Source organism: Saccopteryx bilineata, chromosome 2, assembly GCF_036850765.1.
Source record: "Saccopteryx bilineata isolate mSacBil1 chromosome 2, mSacBil1_pri_phased_curated, whole genome shotgun sequence".
NCBI classification, from domain to species: Eukaryota; Metazoa; Chordata; class Mammalia; order Chiroptera; family Emballonuridae; genus Saccopteryx; species Saccopteryx bilineata.
In genome coordinates, this window is record NC_089491.1 from 318,420,465 (window position 1) to 318,440,727 (window position 20,263).

Sequence of the window (20,263 nt, forward strand, 5' to 3'; positions counted from 1 at the left end):
TAGCAAATTTCTTGGATTTCTTTCCATGTCAGTATATATAAAGCCTTACATTATGGATGTTTCATGACATATTTAGCTATTTCCCTATTGGTTGGTTTTGACTTTTCACTATTGTAAACAAGTTGCAATGAACATCCTATTCATATATATGAATACTTGTCTATTCCACAGAGTAGGTCACCTAAGGTGGATTTCCATTTAAATAATGCTTAGTGTTGCAAAATTGTTTTCTTAAAATGTCCCACCATTTAATACTTTTTCCATTGATTTGAAAGAGAAATAGGAGAGGAGGAAGAGAGAAAGAGAAGCATCAACATCATGTTCTACTAAGTTGCTCCATTTTGTTGTGCACTCATTGGTTGCTTCTCATAGGTGCTCTGATCGGGGATTGAACCTGCGACCACAGTGCCATTGGACAATGCGCTATCCACTTAACAACCCAGCCAGGGCTGCCACTTTTTTTTAATGTTTATTTTATTGATTTGAAAGAGACAGGAAGGGAGAGAAAGAGGCAGAAACATCAATCTATTCCTGTGTGTTCCCTGACCAGGGGTCGAACCGGCAACCTCTGTGCTTTGGGATGATACCCAACCAACTGAGCTATCTGGCCAAGATGGGCCACCATTTAATACTCTTGCCATTATAGTACAAGAATGCCCTTTCCTTATATTCTCTCCAACCAATCTTCTTTATTTTTGAAAATCATATATTTCACAAGCATTTCTCTCATTACAAATAAGATTGGGTACCTTTTCTTACATTTATATTGGCCATTAATCTTTCATTTTCATATCCTTGGAATGTTTTTCTATTGTGTTGTCTTTTTCCAGTTGATTGGTTAGAGCTCTTTGTGTATTAAGAACAATCATTTTTCAGTTGATGCCTGTTTTTAAATTGATTTCAGAGCAGACTTTTGATAAGCTGAAAGATCAAACCCCACAGTATTCCTTCCCCAGAGAGCACTTTCCACATTTCTCCACATGGCCGTGACTCTGAGGACAGCCTATGGAAACAGCAGGTTAGATATGGGGTGTAGAAGACAGAATCCAGCACAGGCAACGAGGCTTTCCCAGGCCTCCCTGATTCCACGTGGAACCGGGGACAAGTCTGTCAAAGCCTTGGGGATGCTTTTTCTGGAAAGCTGGGAAATATATCCACTACCTTTTTCCTAGGCAGCATCTTTGTGCTGAGTTGACAAAACCAAGGCCCTGGGCTCACCAGGGAGTGGAGGATTTGTTCCTGCCTGTCCTGAGCCTTGGTAGAGAAGCTGACTCAGGGACCAAAGGTCATTCCAGCCTCAAATAGAATGGCTTTTATCTTCCTTTGGATATTTTATTTACAGTATTTTAACATGTCCAAAATTGAGGCTTTACTAAAGCTTTTGATGGGTTAATTAGGGCCATTATCCAAGACTGATGCAATTCTGTTTTTCCAGGGCTCTTAACTGACAGTGCACGATTCCAGTGGCCTCTAAGAAGGTGGAGATGAACGCATAAATGCCATTTTATGGTTTTTTTCTCAGCTCTTCTGGAGCCAGGTCTGGTACAGGAGGAAGGTGGGTGGGAGGTGATGGCAAGTTTTCACCTGTGCCCCTGAAACCTATGTTGCTGGTATCTCTTTGAGGCCACATGATCGTTTTCAAACCCACTTCACCTTTTTGTGCCGTAGATTAGATGTGCAACAAGATAACGTAATTTCTGTTCCGGTCAGACCCTTCTTTCCTTAAAAAGAAATTGGTCTTTAGGGTATCTCCCTTTCTCACCTGTAGATTTAAGAGATTTATTAGAAGAGATGACAGAAAGGTATGGACCCTCTTTAGATCTTGATTCAAATAAACAAACTGCAATACAAAATTTATAGGACAGTAGGGGAAATTTGAATTGGATAATTATAAAGACATTAATTTGTATAGGTGTGATTATGGTATTGTCATTTTTAAAAAAACAATTTTTCGCCTGACCTGTGGTGACGCAGTGGATAAAGCGTCAACCTAGAAACACTGAGGTTGCCGGTTCAAAACCCTGGGCTTGCCTGGTCAAGGCACATATGGGAGTTGATGCTTCCTGCTCCTCCCCCTTCTCTCTCTCTCTCTCTCTCTCTCTCTCTCTCAATCTCTCTCTCTCTCTATCTATCTCCCCCCTCCTCTCTAAAATGAATAAATAAATAAAAATTAAAAAAAAAACAAAACAATTTTTATCTTAAAGAAATGCATACTAAAGTAGTAATGCAAAAATAATATACCTGTAATATCAAGGGTTTGCTTTAAAAATACAGGGTAAAAGGAGGCTAGGATGTGTATATATATACTTTATATATATAATTTAAGTGAAAGGAGGGCAGATAGACACACTTCTACATGCCCACATGCACCCCAACTTGAATCTACCTTGCAACCCCCATCTGGGGCCGATGCTCGAATCAACCAAGTTATCTTTAGCACTTGAGGCTGAGACTTGACCCTACCGAGCTATCCTCAGTGCCTGGGCCAATGTACAAGCCAATCAAGTCACTGCCTGTGAGAGGGGAAGAGAGAGTAAAGGAGGAGAGGGAAGGGAAGAGAAGCAGATGTTTGTTTCTCACGTGTGCCCTGACCGGGAAATTAACTCGGGATGTCCACATGCTGGGCCTGGGAGGTATAATTTTAACAATATGGGTTATAGGCTGTTTTTTATTGAAGGTGGGAAGTATATTGTAGGTTCATTACGCTCTTCTGTCTATTTTTATATATATTGAAATTTTCACTGAGAGCAAGAGAGAGATCTTTCAAGGGATGGGGATAAAAGAGTTAAGGTAACAGTTGCTTTTAAATACTTTAAGTCCCCTCCTTAGTGCAGGCATCCCCAAACTATGGCCCCCTGAGGACATTTATCCAGCCCCCGCCGCACTTCTGGAAGGGTGGTCAGTGAGAGGAGCACTGTATATGGCGGCCCTCCAACGGTCTGAGGGACAGTGAACTGGCCCCTGTGTAAAAGTTTGGGGACCCTTGCCTTAGTGTCTCCCTTGCTCTGGTCCTTAGGCCACTGGCCACTCAGAGCTGCCCACTGGGAGGCATGCCTCTGTTGAAACTGGTCCTTCGAGGGGACTAATAGCTTAATAGTTGAGGGGACTAATGGCTTATTTCATGTAGCATATTTCTCTCCGGGTCCATCAATGCTGTTGCAAAGGGTAAGATTTTCTTCTTCTTCTTCTTCTTTTTTTTTTTTTTTTGGTGACAGAGACAGAGAGACATATAGGAACAGGTAGACAGGAAGGGAGAGAGATGAGAAGCATCAATTCTTCGTTGCCGAACTTTAGTTGTTCAGTGATTGCTTTCTCATATGTGCCTTGACCAGGGGACCGAGCAGCCTGGAGATGAGGGGTTTTTCAGCCAGTACTGAAGATTAAAGCATCAGTGGCAGGCCAAAGGGAGGAAATTCCTTTTCTAAATATTTTTTTTATTTTTACTTTTTATTTATTTACAGTTACTTTTTTTATTGGTTTAGATGTACAATTTTATAATACTTTACTTATATATTGTATTGTATCTTCACTGCCCCAAGTCGAGTCTCCTTCCATCACCACTTATCCCTCCTTTACCCTCTTCCACCCCCATTCTCCTTTCCATCAGGTAATCATCAGACTGTTGTCTGTGTCTACGAGTACTTTTTTCTGCCTAATCCCATTACCTTTTTCACCCAGCCCCACAATCCCCCTCCCCTCTGACAGCTGTCAGTCTGTTCTCAATCTATGAGTTTCTATTTTGTTCGTTAGTTTATTTTGCTCATAAGATTCCACATATGAGTGAAATCACAAGGGAGTTGTCTTTCTCTGACTGGCTTATTTCATGTAGCATATTTCTCTCCGGGTCCATCAATGCTGTTGCGAAGGGTAAGATTTTCTTCTTCTTCTTTTTTTGGTGACAGAGACAGAGAGAGACAGATAGGAACAGGTAGACAGGAAGGGAGAGAGATGAGAAGCATCAATTTTTCATTGCAGAACTTTAGTTGTTCAGTGATTGCTTTCTCATATGTGCCTTGACCAGGGGACTACAGCAAACTGAGTAACCCCTTGCTCTAGCCAGCGACCTTGGGTCCAAGCTGGTGAGCCTTGCTCAAACCAAATGAGCCCATGCTCAAGCTGGCGACCTTGGGGTTCGAATCTGGGTCCTCTGCATCCCAGTCCAATGCTCTATCCACTGCGCCACCGCCTGGTCAGGCTTCTTTTTTTTTTTCTGCCGAGTAGTATTTCATTGTATAAACACACCACAGCTTTTTTACCCACTCATATACTGTTGGACATTTGGGCTATTATTGTAAATAATGCTGCAATGGATATAGGGGTGCATATATTCTTTCAAATGAGTTTTTTAGGTTTCTTCAGATATATTCCCAGAAGTGAAATCGCCAGTCCACAAGGCAGTTCCATTTTTAATTTTCTGAGGAATCTCCATCCTGCTTTCCACAGTGGCTGCACCAGTCTGCATCCCCACCAACAGTGCACTAGGATTCCCTTTTCTCCATAATCCTCACCAACTCTTGTTGCTTGTTGATTTATTGATGATAGCTGATAGGTGTGAAGTAATATCTCATTGTGGTTTCAATTTGCATTTCTCTGATGAATAATGACATTGAGAATCTTTTCATATGTCTATTGGCCATCTGTATGTCCTCTTTAGGGAAATGTTTATTCAGGTCCTTTGCCCATTTTTTAATTGGATTGTTTGTTTTTTGGTGTTCAGTTTTATAAGTTCTTTATACATTTTGGATAATAACCTCTAATCAGATGTATCATTGGAAAGTATGTTCTTCCACTGAGTGGGTTTTTTTTGTTGTTGTTGATGTTTCCCTTGCTGCGCCAAAGCTTTTTAGTTTGTTTATTTTTTCTTTTGTTTCCTTGCCCAAGGCAATACACTGTACATCAGAAAAAATATTGCTATGAGAAATGTCCAGGATTTACTGCTTATGTTTTTTTCCTAGGATTTTTGTGGTTTTAACTCTTACATTTAAGTCTTTAATCTATTTTGAGTTTATTCTTGTGTATGGCGGTCTACTTTCATTTTTGGTGTGGGTTTTTTTTTTTTTTTTTTTTTTTTTTGCATATATCTGTCCAGTATTCCTAAAACCATTTATTGAGTAGATTATCTTTATCCCATTGTATGTTTTTGCCTCCTTTGTCAAATATTAACTGACCGTAAAGGCATGGGTTTCTGGGCTCTCTATTCTGTTCCACTAATCTGTATGTCTGTTTTTCTGCCAGTGCTATGCTGTTTTTGATTACTATGGCTGTGTAGTATAGTTTGACACCAGGTAGTATGATTCAAAGGGAGGATATTTCCCAGTGAAGTGAAGGTGGGGAGGCAGTTCTCCAAATGCCTCTCACATCATGCCCTTTGTGCCTGGCAGAGGATATTGTTTTCTATTTTATTTATCTTCTCTGAGCTTTGTTTTTGCCCTAAGCGGCAGCTTGGATTCAGCATTGGCCAGAGACAGAGAGGAGCTATGATACAAGTGTGAACAGCTGGATGAATTAGTAAAACTCTTGTTAACTTGATGGGAGATGAAAAAGCTATTGACTTCTCCAGGTTAGCTGCGGGCAGTACCTGGGCTAACTGCTGGGTGTAGAGCTCAGCCCTGCCCCAGTCACACCTGGTAACAGGTTAGTAAACGCTACTCCCTTCCTTTGAGGTTGTATAGTTGGTCTATTAAATGTTAAAGGACAAATGTTAAAATGAGCAGGTGAGGCCTCAGAAACTCTGCTTAGCTGGCAAAAACTTCAACGTGTCCAGGCAGTCCTGCTTCAGGCCTCCACAGGCTGCTACCTGACGCACCACACATTCCTTGCATACAGATCTGTACCTGTGTGTACTGGAGAACCCCATGCAATGCTGCACTCCCAGTCACCCCTACATTTCCTTCCTTCATAGCACTTATCCGAAATGATGTTTATGTGTTTACTTAATTATTGGACATCTCCCTTAGAATGTCATCTCTATAAAGACAGAAACTTTTACCTTGTTCACCATTTTCTCTACCAAAACAGGTGCTCAAGAAATGTTTGTAGAATGCAAGACTGAATGAATGAATGACCATGCACATGTGTGTCTTCCAAAGGACAGGGCCAGTCCTCCCCAAGGCTTCCCACTGTGTCACAAAAGAACTTTCAGTCTTCTTTTCTTTCTTTAAAATATACTTTTGAAAATTTTTTATTTACTGATTTTAGCCAGAGAGGAAGAGGGAGAGGGGAAGAGAGAGAGGAACATCAATCCGTTCCTGTATATGCCCTGACTGGGGATCGAACCAGCAACCTCTGGGCTTCAGGACAATGCTCTAACCAAAGGAGCTATCCAGCCAGGGCCAGTCTTCTTTTATTTATTTAAACCTTTATTTGGGGTTAAAAAAATACAGAAATATATCAAGTAAAATGGATTTTTAATCCCTTTCTCCAGTGCCGCTCCAAATAACCACGTTAGCAAGTGCATGTATGTCCTTCAGTCTTTTCTACCTCATAGGGCGTCTCCACTCCTCCCCCATACTCCATACAGACTTCTCCGCTCAGTCAGAAGACGCCTGTTCTTCGCTCCTCTCCCCTTTCAGAGAAAGAACTTCTCTGTCCTGAGACTTTCAGAAACAAAACAGCAAACCTTCTACCTTCCTTCTGGTTTGGGGCCTCCCCAGCTCCAAAAAACCCCCCAAAACAAAACGAACAAGAAAGAGCACAGAGGGCCTGGAAACTGAGCTCTGGAGTCAGGTGAATCAAGGTAGGAGTCCCGAGTAGGGTGTCTGGGAGCAGCCATGAGGTCAGCCAGGTCAGAGCATGGTGCATGGAGGCACTTGCAGTCAATGACAGACTTTAGAATAAGCAAAAGAACTGCTTTTAAGGAGTTAAACATTCCAGAGCTTTTGATAAGAGCATGGTAAACAGGTTTCTTTCTCTTTCAGATCTTGGATGTTGGGCTACCTCAAGTCAAAAAGCAGTAGAGTAGAGAGGCAATAGGAGCTGGGACTCTCAGGAAAAGAGAACTGGAGGGGCAGGATGGAGGCAGGTGAACGGGGGCAGCCAGGGGACAGGAAGCTCGCAAAGGAGAAGCAGCATCCCTCTGGGCCCACCCTCTGTAGGGCGGCTGCACCTAGGCTGACTCTGACAGAGCCTGGCTGACCGGTGCAATGGTGGGGATGCAGGCATAAGAAGGACCCAAGCGGTGTGAGTGAGGATGGTGATGAGAGGGGCTTCTGCCCTGGACTCATGACCCCTCCTCACCATGGGAACTGGGACAGATACCCTTCACAGCAAGGACCAGTTTTGCTCTCTTTCCCTCCACTCTGGTTTGGAAACCCCATGGCTCTTTCTATGGGCTATCTCAAGCCCAATTGTCCCTTTCTCTATCCCATAAAAACATCACCCCAGAGCTTTCTTCCAAGGAGAAGAAAATGGCTCTGTAGACACAGTGTCACCAGGCTCCTAGAAGAGTGGGGCATGGGGTTACGCTGTCAGGCAGCCAACCTGGAGGAAGAGGGAGCCTTGGCTCCAGGATGGAGCCCGATTTGGGGGGAGTTCACTTGTCCAGACACAGAAACCCTGGCAACTCCGGAAGAAGGCAGCCCGAGAGAGCTAACAGACTAGGCCCCAGTCTTCCCTCAGTCGGTCAGCAAGCAGTTTGCCTGGAGACCATGGCATGTCCCTGGGACACTACAACTGCAGGTTCAGCACCCTGGCTTTCATTGACCCTCCAGCTGCAGAGCTCCCTCCCGGACAGAGGAAGACCCTGAGTTTTGTGACTTGTCATAGGTCAGTTAGAGACAGAGGCATTATGGTGGGCTGCCCTTGGGCCCTGTTCCTGGACCCTGGGGAGCTGTTGAGGAACCAGGCTGGGACATGATGGGGAGACACTCCACTTCCACCTCCAGAGCTTTATGAGGATGAGAATGGGCACTGAGGAGCTTCCCTCATTTCAGAGCTCAAGAGGAATGAATGGGTAGGGGAAAGCAGAACCCGGACACTCTACCTGGTCCTGATGCTTGTTGGGCAGTGAGATGGGAAGACATAAGGTTTGCAGGCCTTGGCAGGGTAGGGCTGTGCCGGGAGTAACAGGATGACCTCAAGGCAGAGCTGACACGGCTGTGCAAGGACGAGTAAACAGACCCACAGCCCTGTGTGTCCCTAAGGGCCAGGAGACAGGTCCAAGGACAGACATGAGTGTTTGGAGGCCCAGGAACAAGTGCAGGACATGCTCACACTCACACACGCTGCCCACATGGGCACATACGCATATGCCCACACAGGCTAAATATTCTGGCAGGCACACAGAACACACACAAGTCCAGACTCCTTCCCAAAGATAAATACACACATCCATACAGAAGCACAGATTTTCACACACAAGCACACAGTCACACATAGACACAGATACTCATGCAGCCACATGCATAGAAGCACCCACACAGGCAGCACAGAGGTGTGCAGGAGCGTGCATGTGCACAGACACAAATTCACATGTGCTCAGGCACCTATGAAAGAGATATGTCCACCAGCACAGCACAGAGCTGCATATGCACAGGCTCATGTGCGAGCGCTCGAGCGCGCGTGCGCATGCACACACACACACACACACACACACACACTTCACATAACTCAAACACCAGGCACCCAGGCCAAGTGAGAGTTTCTTGGCCAGCTGCCTTTAGCCATTCACTCTGGGCTGAAGCCCTGGCCCTCCCCCTGCTCCGCCCAAACCCAGTGGCCACATAAATTCCTTTGCCCCTGCTGTGGGACAGCGTCCCAGGCACTTCCGGCCTCTGACTGCAGCACAGCTTCCCTTCTCTGCCCTCTCCGGGCAGACCCAGCAGGACCAAAGCATACCAACCAGCAACATGGGTAAGGAGGGGCCTCTGACCACCACAACCAGCATGCCCACCTACAGGGGTGGCAGGAAACCTGGGTGAGGGATAGCTGGTTACAGACTAGAGGGCTGGATTCTGCTCTTCGGTCCCCACCCCCACCCACCCCTGCATTTACCGGCTCAGCCAAAGTTCTGGAGTAGCTGGGAAGGAAGGTAGAGGGACTGCTGGGAAGTGTGGCCCTGGGCTCCACTGGCAGCTCCCCAGCTGTGGCCTGGCGTCAGGGTGCCTTTCTGCAGCTGAGAAAATCAGGCGCTGGGCATGTAGGAGTGGAATCTCTATGTCCCTGGCATTCACTGCAGGTGACACAATCCTGACTTCAGCCCTGGGCCAACTTCTTTCTGCAGAAGAGTCAGGAACCTTCCAATACACAAGGCTGCACTATAGCTACCCTGAGGCCATTTCCTCTTGAGGGAAGGGGAAGCCCACATTCTCTCTCTGGGACCTGTTGCTGTCCCTCCACCCTCCCAATCCCCACAGTCTTTCTATTCTCCCATTAGTAGGAGTGGATGTCAGGCTGAAGGGAAGTTCCTGTCTGATTGGAAGTGTTAAGGTCCTGTACCCTTAAATCTATCTGGCTCTTTCCTGGGCTGGCAGAATGCCCACAAGGAAGCCCGGCATTGGGAAAACTTAATGAGCTTCCCTGGGTTAATCTCAAACCCCAAATATTCAAAGATCTGGTTTGAGATGCCTATGAGAGGGGGTGTTCCCCAGAAAAAAGGGGGATGCTCACTGTGGGGGAGTTCGGGGAGATGAGACGGTGCCCCTTCCCCTCTCTCAGTCTCTGTTTGGCTTGGCAGTGTTTGTCTCTCTGTCTGTTTGTCTGGAGTACTGACTCCTTTCTTCTCTGTGTCCAGGCCCTCCTTCCCCTCCCCCTCATCTCCCCTGCCAAGCCCTGACACAGCTTGGTATGTAGCAGAACAAGATGCCTAATTCCTTTGGACTGGTCCTCTCTCTCCCCTTGTTCCCCCTTCCCCACTCCCCCAAAAGGACACCAAGTACTACCTGGGACTATCTCCCCCCCTTCCTGGTACAGCTCTACTCATATTTATACAGTTCTTCTCCCTTACAAAAATACTCCTGCACACACTGTCTTATTTGACCTTCACAGCTACTTAAGAAGGTTGGATATTATTACCCACTTTTAGGAAATAAAGCGGAGAAAATGGAGTGAGTAGATATCACACCTGGAGCTTGACACCAGGTTTTCAGGCTCTAAAACTCTGCTGCTGCTTTGCAGCCTAAGTCCTTGGCTGTTGCAAGTAGTGAGACCTGCTCCCTGGCTGAAAGCCTGGGTCCCGGCACGGCACCGGTGCAGGCTCCCCACATGTGGCCCCCAGCTGTCAGGACACTGGCCAGACTGGCCCTGGAACAGGGCAGGGAGGAGTGCTCAGTCCTGAGAGCTCCACTCCGGGATTTCCTTCAACCTGCAGCTCCAAGTTATTCCTCAGCCCTTGCTCCGGGTCAGGCCTCCAACCCTGATGCCCCGATACCCAGTCCTGGCAGCCCTCCTTCTCAGCAGCTGACTTTCTTCCCATTCATCAGCGTGGCTTCTCTTGCCAGACTTTAGGGGACAGGAGAGCCACTCCCTACAGCTCTTGTGGATGTGCGTCTGAGCTCTCCAGAGCGGGCAAAATACCCTATTTTGCAAGGAATTAAGGCCCACCTAGAAGTGGAAAATTGTCTAAGGACTTCCAGGTCCTACTAGCTCTGTAGCCTTGAACTTTAGCCTTATCAGCTTTAGCAGCCCCTTAGTTGTATAATCCAGGCTCTGGCCAGCAGCCTGGGGTCAGGACCCAGAGCAGGGAAAAGCACGAAGCATCCCAGTCCCTGGAGTACACACCTTTTGGTGAAGGAAGTGAACTGGTAACACCTTGACACTGAGCAACAGCTAGTTGTTCCTGTGGCCCTTCCAGCAAGCACAGAGCTGCACACTGACCTGGACTTCTTGGTTACTTCATGTAAAAGCCCAAGGCGACATCCTTATTATCCTGTCTTACAGAAAATGTGGAAACAGACACTGGAGAGGTTAAGTCATGTGGCTAAACTCCCACGGTTACTGAGTGAACAACTAAAAATGGGATCCAAGTCAATGTCATAACCACTACACCATCCAGCCTCCACGGCACTGGTCCTTCTCCTGCTCTCCCCTGGGTCCTGTTGACTGTCCACCTTCAGGTCACATGGCTATAGCACTTCTGGTCACAGCCAGCACCATCAGGGCTTCAGGGTGCGGGGGGATGATTGGAGTGAGGGGTGCCCGGGACAGCGCACCTGCCTTGGCTGTAGCAGGGAAAGAACCTTCACCCTCCAGAGTATGGTCCCGCCAACGTGCCCCATTGTTTCCGCAGCTGCCAAATGTGGAAAGTGTGGCCCTGGGTACTCTACCCCTCTAGAAGCTATGAAAGGTAAGTGGGTGGTGGAGACTCAGCACCTTGGGAGAGACTCAGCTGGCCAGTGCCCTCCACAAGATGCAATGCCACAGCTGCTGGGGTGGGGCACCTCGAACCATGGCCTCCACTTTCAGGCACACCCCACGGCACTGCCCCTGTCATTCCTCTCCATCCCCTACCCCCACTGCCTGCTTTCTACCCTCAGGGCCCCGGGAGGAGATTGTCTACCTGCCCTGCATTTACCGAAACACCGGCATTGAGGCCCCGGATTATTTAGCCACAGTGGATGTTGACCCCAAGTCTCCCCAGTATTGCCAGGTGAGGTAGGGTTTGGGCAGCAAAGTACCCTGCGACCCCAGGGATGCCCTTCCCCTTCTCCATGCTTCTTCACCCTCCTTGGATATGGTGGTGCAGGCTGTTCACTGCACAGGGGAACCCCAGAGGTGCGAGGGGAGTGCTGAAATCCAGCCAGCACCACGCTGCAGGCCAAAGCAAGGCTGGTAGCCGCCGGTTCCCTAATCAGAGGTGTGTCTGGCTGAGTGGCACCCCTTGCCCCTTTCCCTAGGTCATCCACAGGCTGCCCATGCCCAACCTGAAGGACGAACTGCATCACTCAGGATGGAACACATGCAGCAGCTGCTATGGGGACGGCACCAAGTCCCGCACCAAGCTGGTGCTGCCCTGTCTCATCTCTTCTCGCATCTACGTGGTGGATGTGAGCACCGAGCCCCGTGCACCGAAGCTGCACAAGGCATGTTCTCTGCCCTTGTTGCTTGGGGCTCCTAATGTACCCACCACCCTGAGCAGTCTATGGGCAAGAAACCATGCCTAAACCAGCCCCTTCCAGCTCTTGGGCAGGTCTGGGCTCAGCAGCAGAAAGGGGATTAGAGTCAGAGGAGAGTTGTAAGTGGTCACCATCAAGTACCATGGGGCAGGATACTGGAGGGCAGTGGGGAAGAGCCATACATAGCCCAGGGCTTCCCCTAGGCAGGAGCCTCTGATCATTTCTTTCAACACTTTGTTGAGTCTCCTCCTCAGCGGTACTCACTGCTGGCTGCTGCCCATACAAAGCTGATGCTGGCATCAGCCCAGCCAGGATGATCTCCAGTTCTCTAGGCTGTGAGTGCTTCCAGATAGACAGGGGAGAGCCAGAGGTGGATTTAATGACAGGCGCACCAGACACACGCCCTGGGCCCCGAATTCTGAAGGGCCTCACAAAACCCCTACTTTACACTTTTAATGACTCCAAGTTTGGTTTCATATGTGCAATTTTAACAGTAATAATACATGATATTTTTTATTTTAAAATATAGTTGCTTGACTAGGCAGTCGGTCTGGGATGCGGAGGACCCAGGTTCGAGACCCCAAGGTCGCCAGCTTGAGCACGGGCTTATCTGGCTTGAGCAAAGCTCACCAGCTTGGACCTAAGGTCTCTGGCTCAAGCAAGGGGTTACTCGGTCTGCTGTAGCCCCACAGTCAAGGCACATATGAGAAAGCAATCAGTGAACAACTAAGGTGTCGCAACGAAAAAGTAATGATTGATGCTTCTCATCTCTCTCTGTTCCTGTCTGTCTATTCCTATCTATCCCTCTCTCTGACTCTCTCTCTTTCTGTGTAAAAAAAAAAAGTAAAAATATGGTTAACATGTGTTTTTATTTTCCTTGTCTCTCTCTTTTTTAAGGGGCCCAATGTTTTTTTCTGTGCCTGGGGCCTCAACTGACCTTAATCCTCCTCTAGGGAGAGTGAGTAGTCAGTGCTTTCCACTTCAGGAGTTAGTGGTTTTTCTCTTGCTCTGCAGAAGTTACCAGACTTAATCTCTATCATAATCCCACAGAGAAACTGCATCATGTTTTGAGGGAAAAGAGGACTGAGTCAGCGGATAGATGCAGCGGAGTGAAGAAGTAGGAAGTGGGGACTCCCAGCCCTGTGAGATTCTAATGCCACTCCTTACTCCTCTCCAGGTCATTGAGCCCGAGGAGATCCAGGCCAAGTGTAGCCTGGGCTACTTCCACACCAGCCACTGCCTGGCCAGTGGGGAGGTGATGATCAGTACCCTGGGAGACCCCAAGGGCAACGGCAAAGGTATCTGGTGGCACTGTAGGCACATCTGTGGGAGCAGCAGGTCCCAAGTTGGGAAAGGATGAAATGACCTTCCAGAGAGAGCCAGGAGGTTTGGTCTCATCAAACATTTAAATTACAGTCAAGTAACTTCAGTTGTTTCTATTATTTCTATGAAAATGAGCCTTGACTCATGATGAATTTCACTTAAAAGCTATAGTTAGAACAGTCTGCCTTGGAGAATGTGAGCACAGATATGGAAAATACATACATTCATCAGCCTTTGTGAATTTATGAACAAATCTCATAGTTCTTGGCATCCTAAATGTCCACATTTGCTATCTTTTTTTTTTGGTGATCGGAGCTGAGACTTATAAATTGTCTTATGTGACAGACACAACCTAGGTGATGAGTACTACTAGGATCTTTGTTGTACAGATTAGAAAGCGGGGCCAGATTGGTTAAGTAATTTACCTAAAGTCATACAGCTAGTGAGTCACTGAGCTCGAGTTTATACCCAACAATCAGGCCCCAGAACCCACGTCCTACCACCATGCTGTGCTGCTTCTCTCCAAGTCTTACCCACTTCATCGGAACCGCCATCCAGGGGCTTGGAATGAGTCATCCATTACGGGCATCCAGTTAATGTCACTGCACCAGATCCTACTTACCTGCTTTTTTCAGGAAATGGGGGGACCACAACATTCCTAGATTTAGTGACACTTAGGAATAGACATCAAGTTGTATTTGCAAGAAAGTGTTAACGTGTCATAACATACACAGCAAAGGAAAACATATTGGGCATTCATGTGAAATTACAAATCAATACAATCTGTCTGCTCCATCAAAAACAATGAAGTGAATACAGTGAAACTCAGCCTCTGGCGGAAGTCCCACACAGAGTGGGAGGCTAGGTAGAGGCGCAGGCTCCAGAGTCTCAGAGGTGTCCTGGGTCAGTAGAGAGAACTTTCCCCTGTGGTCTGGGAGAGGGATGAAGATGATTGAAGTAAGGGCACAGAGTAAGTCCCCAGTCCCATCTGACCCTCTGTGTGAGACCCCCTGTTTGAGACCCCTTGGACACCTGAATTTAAAGAGCTGGCAAACCCAGTGGGAGGAGAGAGTACCAGGTAATGGACTTGGTGCCTGTTGGGCATGCCTGGGGTGAGGGCTGGGTGGCCATAGTCTCTTGATCGCTCCTACTGCCACTCTACTTGCTTCCTCGTCCAGGGAGTTTCATGCTGCTGGATGGAGAGACCTTTGAGGTGAAGGGGACTTGGGAACGACCTGGGTGTGCTGCACCTTTGGGCTACGACTTCTGGTATCAGCCTCAACACAATGTCATGATCAGCACTGAATGGGCGGCTCCCAAAGTTCTAGTAGAAGGCTTCAACCCCGCTGACGTAGAGGCTGGTAAGAATTCCCCATGGGTCAGAGGAGCATGGGCACGCACCATTTCTGCTCCCAAACCCCACTCTCTGCTTCGCACTTCCCTCGTGGGGACCCCAGACTCGGGAGTGGCAGTACAGAAGGTGCTGAGTGCTCCAGTGTCCTTCTGGTCTTACCAATCCATAGTCAGCTTTCTGCCCAGGGCCGGGCCCCAGCTGTTGCCCACGCCCTCCTGCCCCACACCTGAGACCATCCTCCCACTCTGTTCCCACCCAGGACTGTATGGAAGCCACTTATACGTGTGGGACTGGCAGCGCCGTGAGATCGTGCAGACTCTGCCGCTACAGGACGGGCTTATCCCTCTGGAGATCCGCTTCTTACACAACCCAGCTGCTTCCCAGGGCTTTGTGGGCTGCGCCCTCAGCTCCACCATCCAGCGCTTCTTCAAGAATGAGGTGACATGTGCCCCCTGGCTCGGCCCAACAGTCCCGTTGTCACTTCTGCCCAGGCTTCTGCAGCCATGACACTCCCCTCTCCCTAGGAGTGACCAGGCCTGTCTGCCTGCTCTAGCCCAGACTTCTCCAGAACCAAAAACAGAAGCACTTGCCTGCCTCTCTACTCTGTCCTAGGCTATTTCCACCTTAACCCTAACCAACCTTACCTATTCATTCATTTATTCAACAAAATGTCACGTGAGCCGCTGCGGCAGGCCCCGTGCCAGCGCTGGGCGTGCTGTGCTGAAGCAGACGTGACTCCTGTCCTAAGGAGCTTGCAGCAGAGCTAGACTGTCATGGCAGGAGGCCCTGAATCCACTGTCTCCCTGTGGACAGGCCCCAGGGAGACCCAGATCTGCCCCCAACTCCAGCTCTCACAGGCTTACCTCTCTGGCTCCTGACCCCAATGCAGGGAGGCACTTGGTCGGCGGAGAAGGTCATCCAGGTGCCCCCCAAGAAAGTGAAGGGCTGGCTGCTGCCTGAAATGCCAGGTGGGTGCCCAGGGCAGGATGGGAGTCGGGAGATTGACATTAGTCTGGGGATCAGGAGTCCCGACAGCCTCTGAACCGCACTCCCGCCTCAGCCCTGATCACGGACATCCTGCTGTCCCTGGATGACCGCTTCCTCTACTTCAGCAACTGGCTGCACGGGGACCTGCGGCAGTATGACGTCTCTGACCCACAGAGGCCGCAACTCACAGGACAGGTTGGGGCCCTGTCAGGGTGGGGAGAAGGAAGGGAGGAGGAAGAAGGGAGGCTACGTGAGGAAGAGGGTATGAAGGGCTTGGGGTGTGACAAGGGAGGTGCAGGAAAGGCAATCACTGAGGCTGAGGGTGGTGCAGGCCAGGGTGCCCAGGAAGGGGTGGGCTGGAGGGGTACTGACTGGGGCGAACAGCTCTTCTTGCCCCTTCCCACTCAGCTCTTCCTGGGGGGCAGCATAGTGAAGGGAGGACCTGTGCAAGTGCTGGAGGATCAGGAGCTAAAATTCCAGCCCGAGCCCCTGGTGGTCAAGGTGAGGATCTCTCCTGGATCGGGGCACACTCAGATCTGTGCTGGAGAGGTCTAGGGCAGTGGTCCCCAACCCCCCGGGCTGCGGACCGGTACCGGTCCATGGGCCATTTGGTACCGGTCTGCAGAGAAAGAATAAATAACTTACATTATTTCTGTTTTATTTATATTTAAGTCTGAACGATGTTTTATTTTTAAAAAATGACCAGATTCCCTCTGTTACATCCATGTAAGACTCACTCTTGACGCTTGTCTCGGTCATGTGATACATTTATCTGTCCCCCCCTAAAGGCCAGTCCATGAAAATATTTTCTGACATTAAACCGGTCTGTGGCCCAAAAAAGGTTGGGGACCACTGGTCTAGGGGACGGGAGGAGGGCAGCATCTGAGCATGCTCTTGGGGTCTGGGTGGTGCCTGTGATCCCCTCCAGGGTCCTGGGGACTGACCCCTGGTTTTCCCAAGGGGAAGCAGGTGGCTGGAGGCCCTCAGATGATACAGCTTAGCCTAGATGGGAAGCGTCTCTACGTCAGCACATCGCTGTACAGTGCCTGGGACAAGCAATTTTACCCTGACCTCATCAGGTGAGGAGCAGACAGCTTGGGCTTTCTTCCCCAGTCCACTCCCAGAGGGGTTGTTTGGCTGAGGGCTCCTCAGGCACCCCATCTGCCCCCACCATATGGACCCTGCTCCCTCCTCGGGGGGGAACCCACTTGTGTACTCACAAAAGTCTGGGGGGATGGGCACGGCTCCCTCTGACCTCTCTGCCTCCCCATTGCCACCAGGGAAGGCTCTGTGATGCTGCAGATTGATGTAGACACAGTAAAGGGAGGGCTGACGTTGAACCCCAACTTCCTGGTGGACTTTGGGAAGGAGCCCCTAGGCCCAGCCCTGGCCCATGAGATCCGCTACCCAGGGGGCGACTGCAGCTCTGACATCTGGCTCTGAAGTTCCCCCTGCAGTGTCCCACACCACATTCTGAGCCCCCACTTCCCCGGGTCTGGCTGCCCTCCGCTCTCTCTGGGCCACCGTCCTTGCAGTTGGCCCTACTAAAGCCACAATGGGGCTGTTGAAATGTATTGACAAGTGTTGTCTTGTTGTGTTGCTCCGTCTTTATGTGAGCTCTTGGAAATTATTTCACAGAAATAAAGAAATAAACAAACAAATAAATAAATAAACAAACTGGTGAACTTCTTTCTTAGGTCCTGTATTTCTCTTCTGTTGACCCTTTTTTGTACCTTACATGGGAAAGTCCTGAAGGTTACTTGGGAATTACAGTCCCTACCAGTTCATACCAGTGGTTCTAACATGAAGCTAACAGTGCTGAAGTGTTATTATTATTATAATTTTAGTGAGAGAGACGGGGAGAGAGAGAGAGAGAGAGGGAGACAGAGAGAGGGAGGAGAGAGATGAGAAACGTCTACTTTTAGATGCTGCACTTTAGTTGTTCATTTATTGCTTCTCATATGTGCCTTGACTGGAGGGGGGGGGGTCTCCAGCCAAGACAGTGACCCCTTGCTCAAGCCAGCAACCTTGGGCTGAAGTCAGCAACCATGAGCTTCAAGCCAGCAACCATGTGATCATGTCTATGAACCCATGCTCAAGCTGGAGAACCTGCACTGAAGCCGAATGAACCCACACTCAAGCTGGCAACCTTGGGATTTCGAACCTATGATCTCAGCATGCCAGCTCAACGCTCTATCCACTGTGCCACCACTAGTCAAGTGAAGAAGTCTCTCTCTTTGTGTGTGTGTGTGTGTGTGTGTGTGTGTGTGACAGAGACAGAGAGAAGGACAGATAGGAACAGACAGGAAGGGAGAGATGAGAAGCATCATTTTTTCTTTGTGGCTCCTTAGTTGTTCATTGATTGCTTTCTCATATGTGCCTTGACCAAGGGGTGGGGTGGGGGCTACAGCAGAGCAAGTGACCCCTTGATCCAGCCAGTAACCTTAGGCTCAAGCCAGCGACCATGGGCTTCAAGTCAGTGTGACCTTTGGGCTCAAGCCAGTAGCTATGGGGTCAGGTCTATGATCCTATGCTCAAGCCAGTGACCCTGAAGTCAAGCTGGTGAGCCCGCGCTCAAGCCGGTGACCTCAGGGTTTTGAACTTGGGTCCTCTGTGTCCCAGTCCGATGCTCAGAAGTCTCACTTTTAGAGCCAGCTAGAACCTGAGGATTTTGGATTGTAACAAGGACACCTGGGGGAAGAGAAAGTTAATCAGTGTTTCTAAACTTTAAAAAATTCTGTGCTTTCTTTTAAAGAAGCTAAAATTTCACCTACCATCCCCAAGAGAATGTAATGTGTCCTCACACACAGGAGACAACCGAGCCCCCGATGAAGGTAGTGCAATCTATTTCCACTGCTGCTGAGACTACCTGGTGAACACAGTGTGTCACTGCCAACCTGGGCGACGGGAACATCCCCATGCAGGAGGGCTGGAAATATCAGCGTGACCTTCCGTAGAGACAGGTCCTGGCACTCTTGTCTACTCACCTAGACAGTGTTTTAAAACCTTGCCCAAATCAGAGGTATCTCCTTTCACTGTGCTATGTTTTCAATTGTTTATAAAAAGTATGAGATGGAAACTTCAGGAAGCTAAGGGACAGCAACCAAGGGTTAATTCTGTTGACCTCTTTATTCTCTTCCCAAGGCAAGACCAGCAACATACAGGGATTAATCTACATTCTTTCCTTAAGTGTCTTCCACAAAGGTGTCTTTGTTTTAAACATGGAGCCATCTAGAACGCCCCACCCCAAGATGGCCAGGCTACCCCATGCTTTCTTTCCCTTTGAGGTCCTTTAATCATGTTTCCGAACATCTACCTCAACTTGAGACCTGATTCCTTCCTCCTGCCTTACCTTTTGAGTCAAGTAAACACACCTTTCAGAAAACCTTCCTTGACCCCTCCAGGTTAAGGGCCTCTTGCCCTTAACCTCAGCATGAACATATGCCACATTGAATCAAAACTCCCCACTTATTCTTAGCACCGAGCAGGGATATCAGCACACAGTACACTTTAATAAATAAAGGAATACAAAGGAGGTGCATGGGATGATTAAGGAGTTACAGGGAGCCTTGGGGTTCACTGGGTCTTTTTTTTTTTTTTTTTTTTTTTTTTCTTTTTTGCATTTTTCTGAAGCTGGAAACAGGGAGAGACAGTCAGACAGACTCCCGCATGCGCCCGACCGGGATCCACCCGGCACGCCCACCAGGGGGCGACGCTCTGCCCACCAGGGGGCGATGCTCTGCGCATCCTGGGCGTCGCCATGTTGCGACCCTCCTGGGCGTCGCCATGTTGCGACCAGAGCCACTCTAGCGCCTGGGGCAGAGGCCACAGAGCCATCCCCAGCGCCCGGGCCATCTTTGCTCCAATGGAGCCTTGGCTGCGGGAGGGGAAGAGAGAGACAGAGAGGAAGGCGCGGCGGAGGGGTGGAGAAGCAAATGGGCGCTTCTCCTATGTGCCCTGGCCGGGAATCGAACCCGGGTCCTCCGCACGCTAGGCCGACGCTCTACCGCTGAGCCAACCGGCCAGGGCTGACTGGGTCTTATCCAGAGTTTCTCTCCTAGGTTTCTGCCTCATTCTTTTCAATAACCAAACTTTGGAAAAAGAAAGAATCATGTAGTTGTTCATTATTCTATTTATTTCTAGAAGCTTAAAATTATATTCAGCAAGATGAACCTTGAGTACTTCTCATACCAGAATGAAAGGAAACTACTGAAGATTACAGGGGTTATATCTGAAGGACACATGACATATATGACAAAGGAATAATAGCTATATCTACAATGAACAGCAACCTCTCAAACCTCAACAGTAAAAAACTCAAGCATTCCAATTAGGAGATGGGCCAAAGGCATGAACTGACAATTCACCAACGAGGATATACAGATGGCAAGTAGCTCATGAAAAGATAGCGCACATCATTAACTATGCAAATTAAGATCATGTGTCATCACTAAATACCTATCAGAATGACCAAAATAAAAAATAATGATAACACAACGTGTTGGCAAAGATGAGAAAAAGAACAGATCATTCATACATTACTGGTGGA

The 20,263-nt window shown here is 48.6% G+C and overlaps 1 protein-coding gene across 1 annotated transcript; it reads left to right on the forward strand.

The window, feature by feature from the left end:
- The first annotated feature begins 8,677 nt into the window (after positions 1-8,677).
- Positions 8,678-17,388, forward strand: SELENBP1 (selenium binding protein 1). Its single transcript, XM_066262139.1, has 12 exons — positions 8,678-8,850; positions 11,225-11,281; positions 11,472-11,584; positions 11,832-12,017; positions 13,228-13,348; positions 14,552-14,734; positions 14,987-15,165; positions 15,617-15,695; positions 15,788-15,909; positions 16,123-16,215; positions 16,675-16,793; positions 16,995-17,388. Exons 1-12 carry the CDS (start codon positions 8,847-8,849, stop codon positions 17,155-17,157), a joined length of 1,419 nt encoding a protein of 472 aa, XP_066118236.1. The 5' UTR covers positions 8,678-8,846; the 3' UTR covers positions 17,158-17,388.
- Positions 17,389-20,263: the final 2,875 nt, after the last annotated feature.

What these genes read in the sequence shown, in the direction of transcription:
- SELENBP1 (XM_066262139.1), top strand. An exon ending in CCCTCTAGAAGCTATGAAAG is followed by an intron (nt 11,282 to 11,471) that starts GTAAGTGGGTGG and finishes TTCTACCCTCAG; the next exon opens with GGCCCCGGGAGGAGATTGTC. An exon ending in CCGAGCCCCTGGTGGTCAAG is followed by an intron (nt 16,216 to 16,674) that starts GTGAGGATCTCT and finishes GGTTTTCCCAAG; the next exon opens with GGGAAGCAGGTGGCTGGAGG.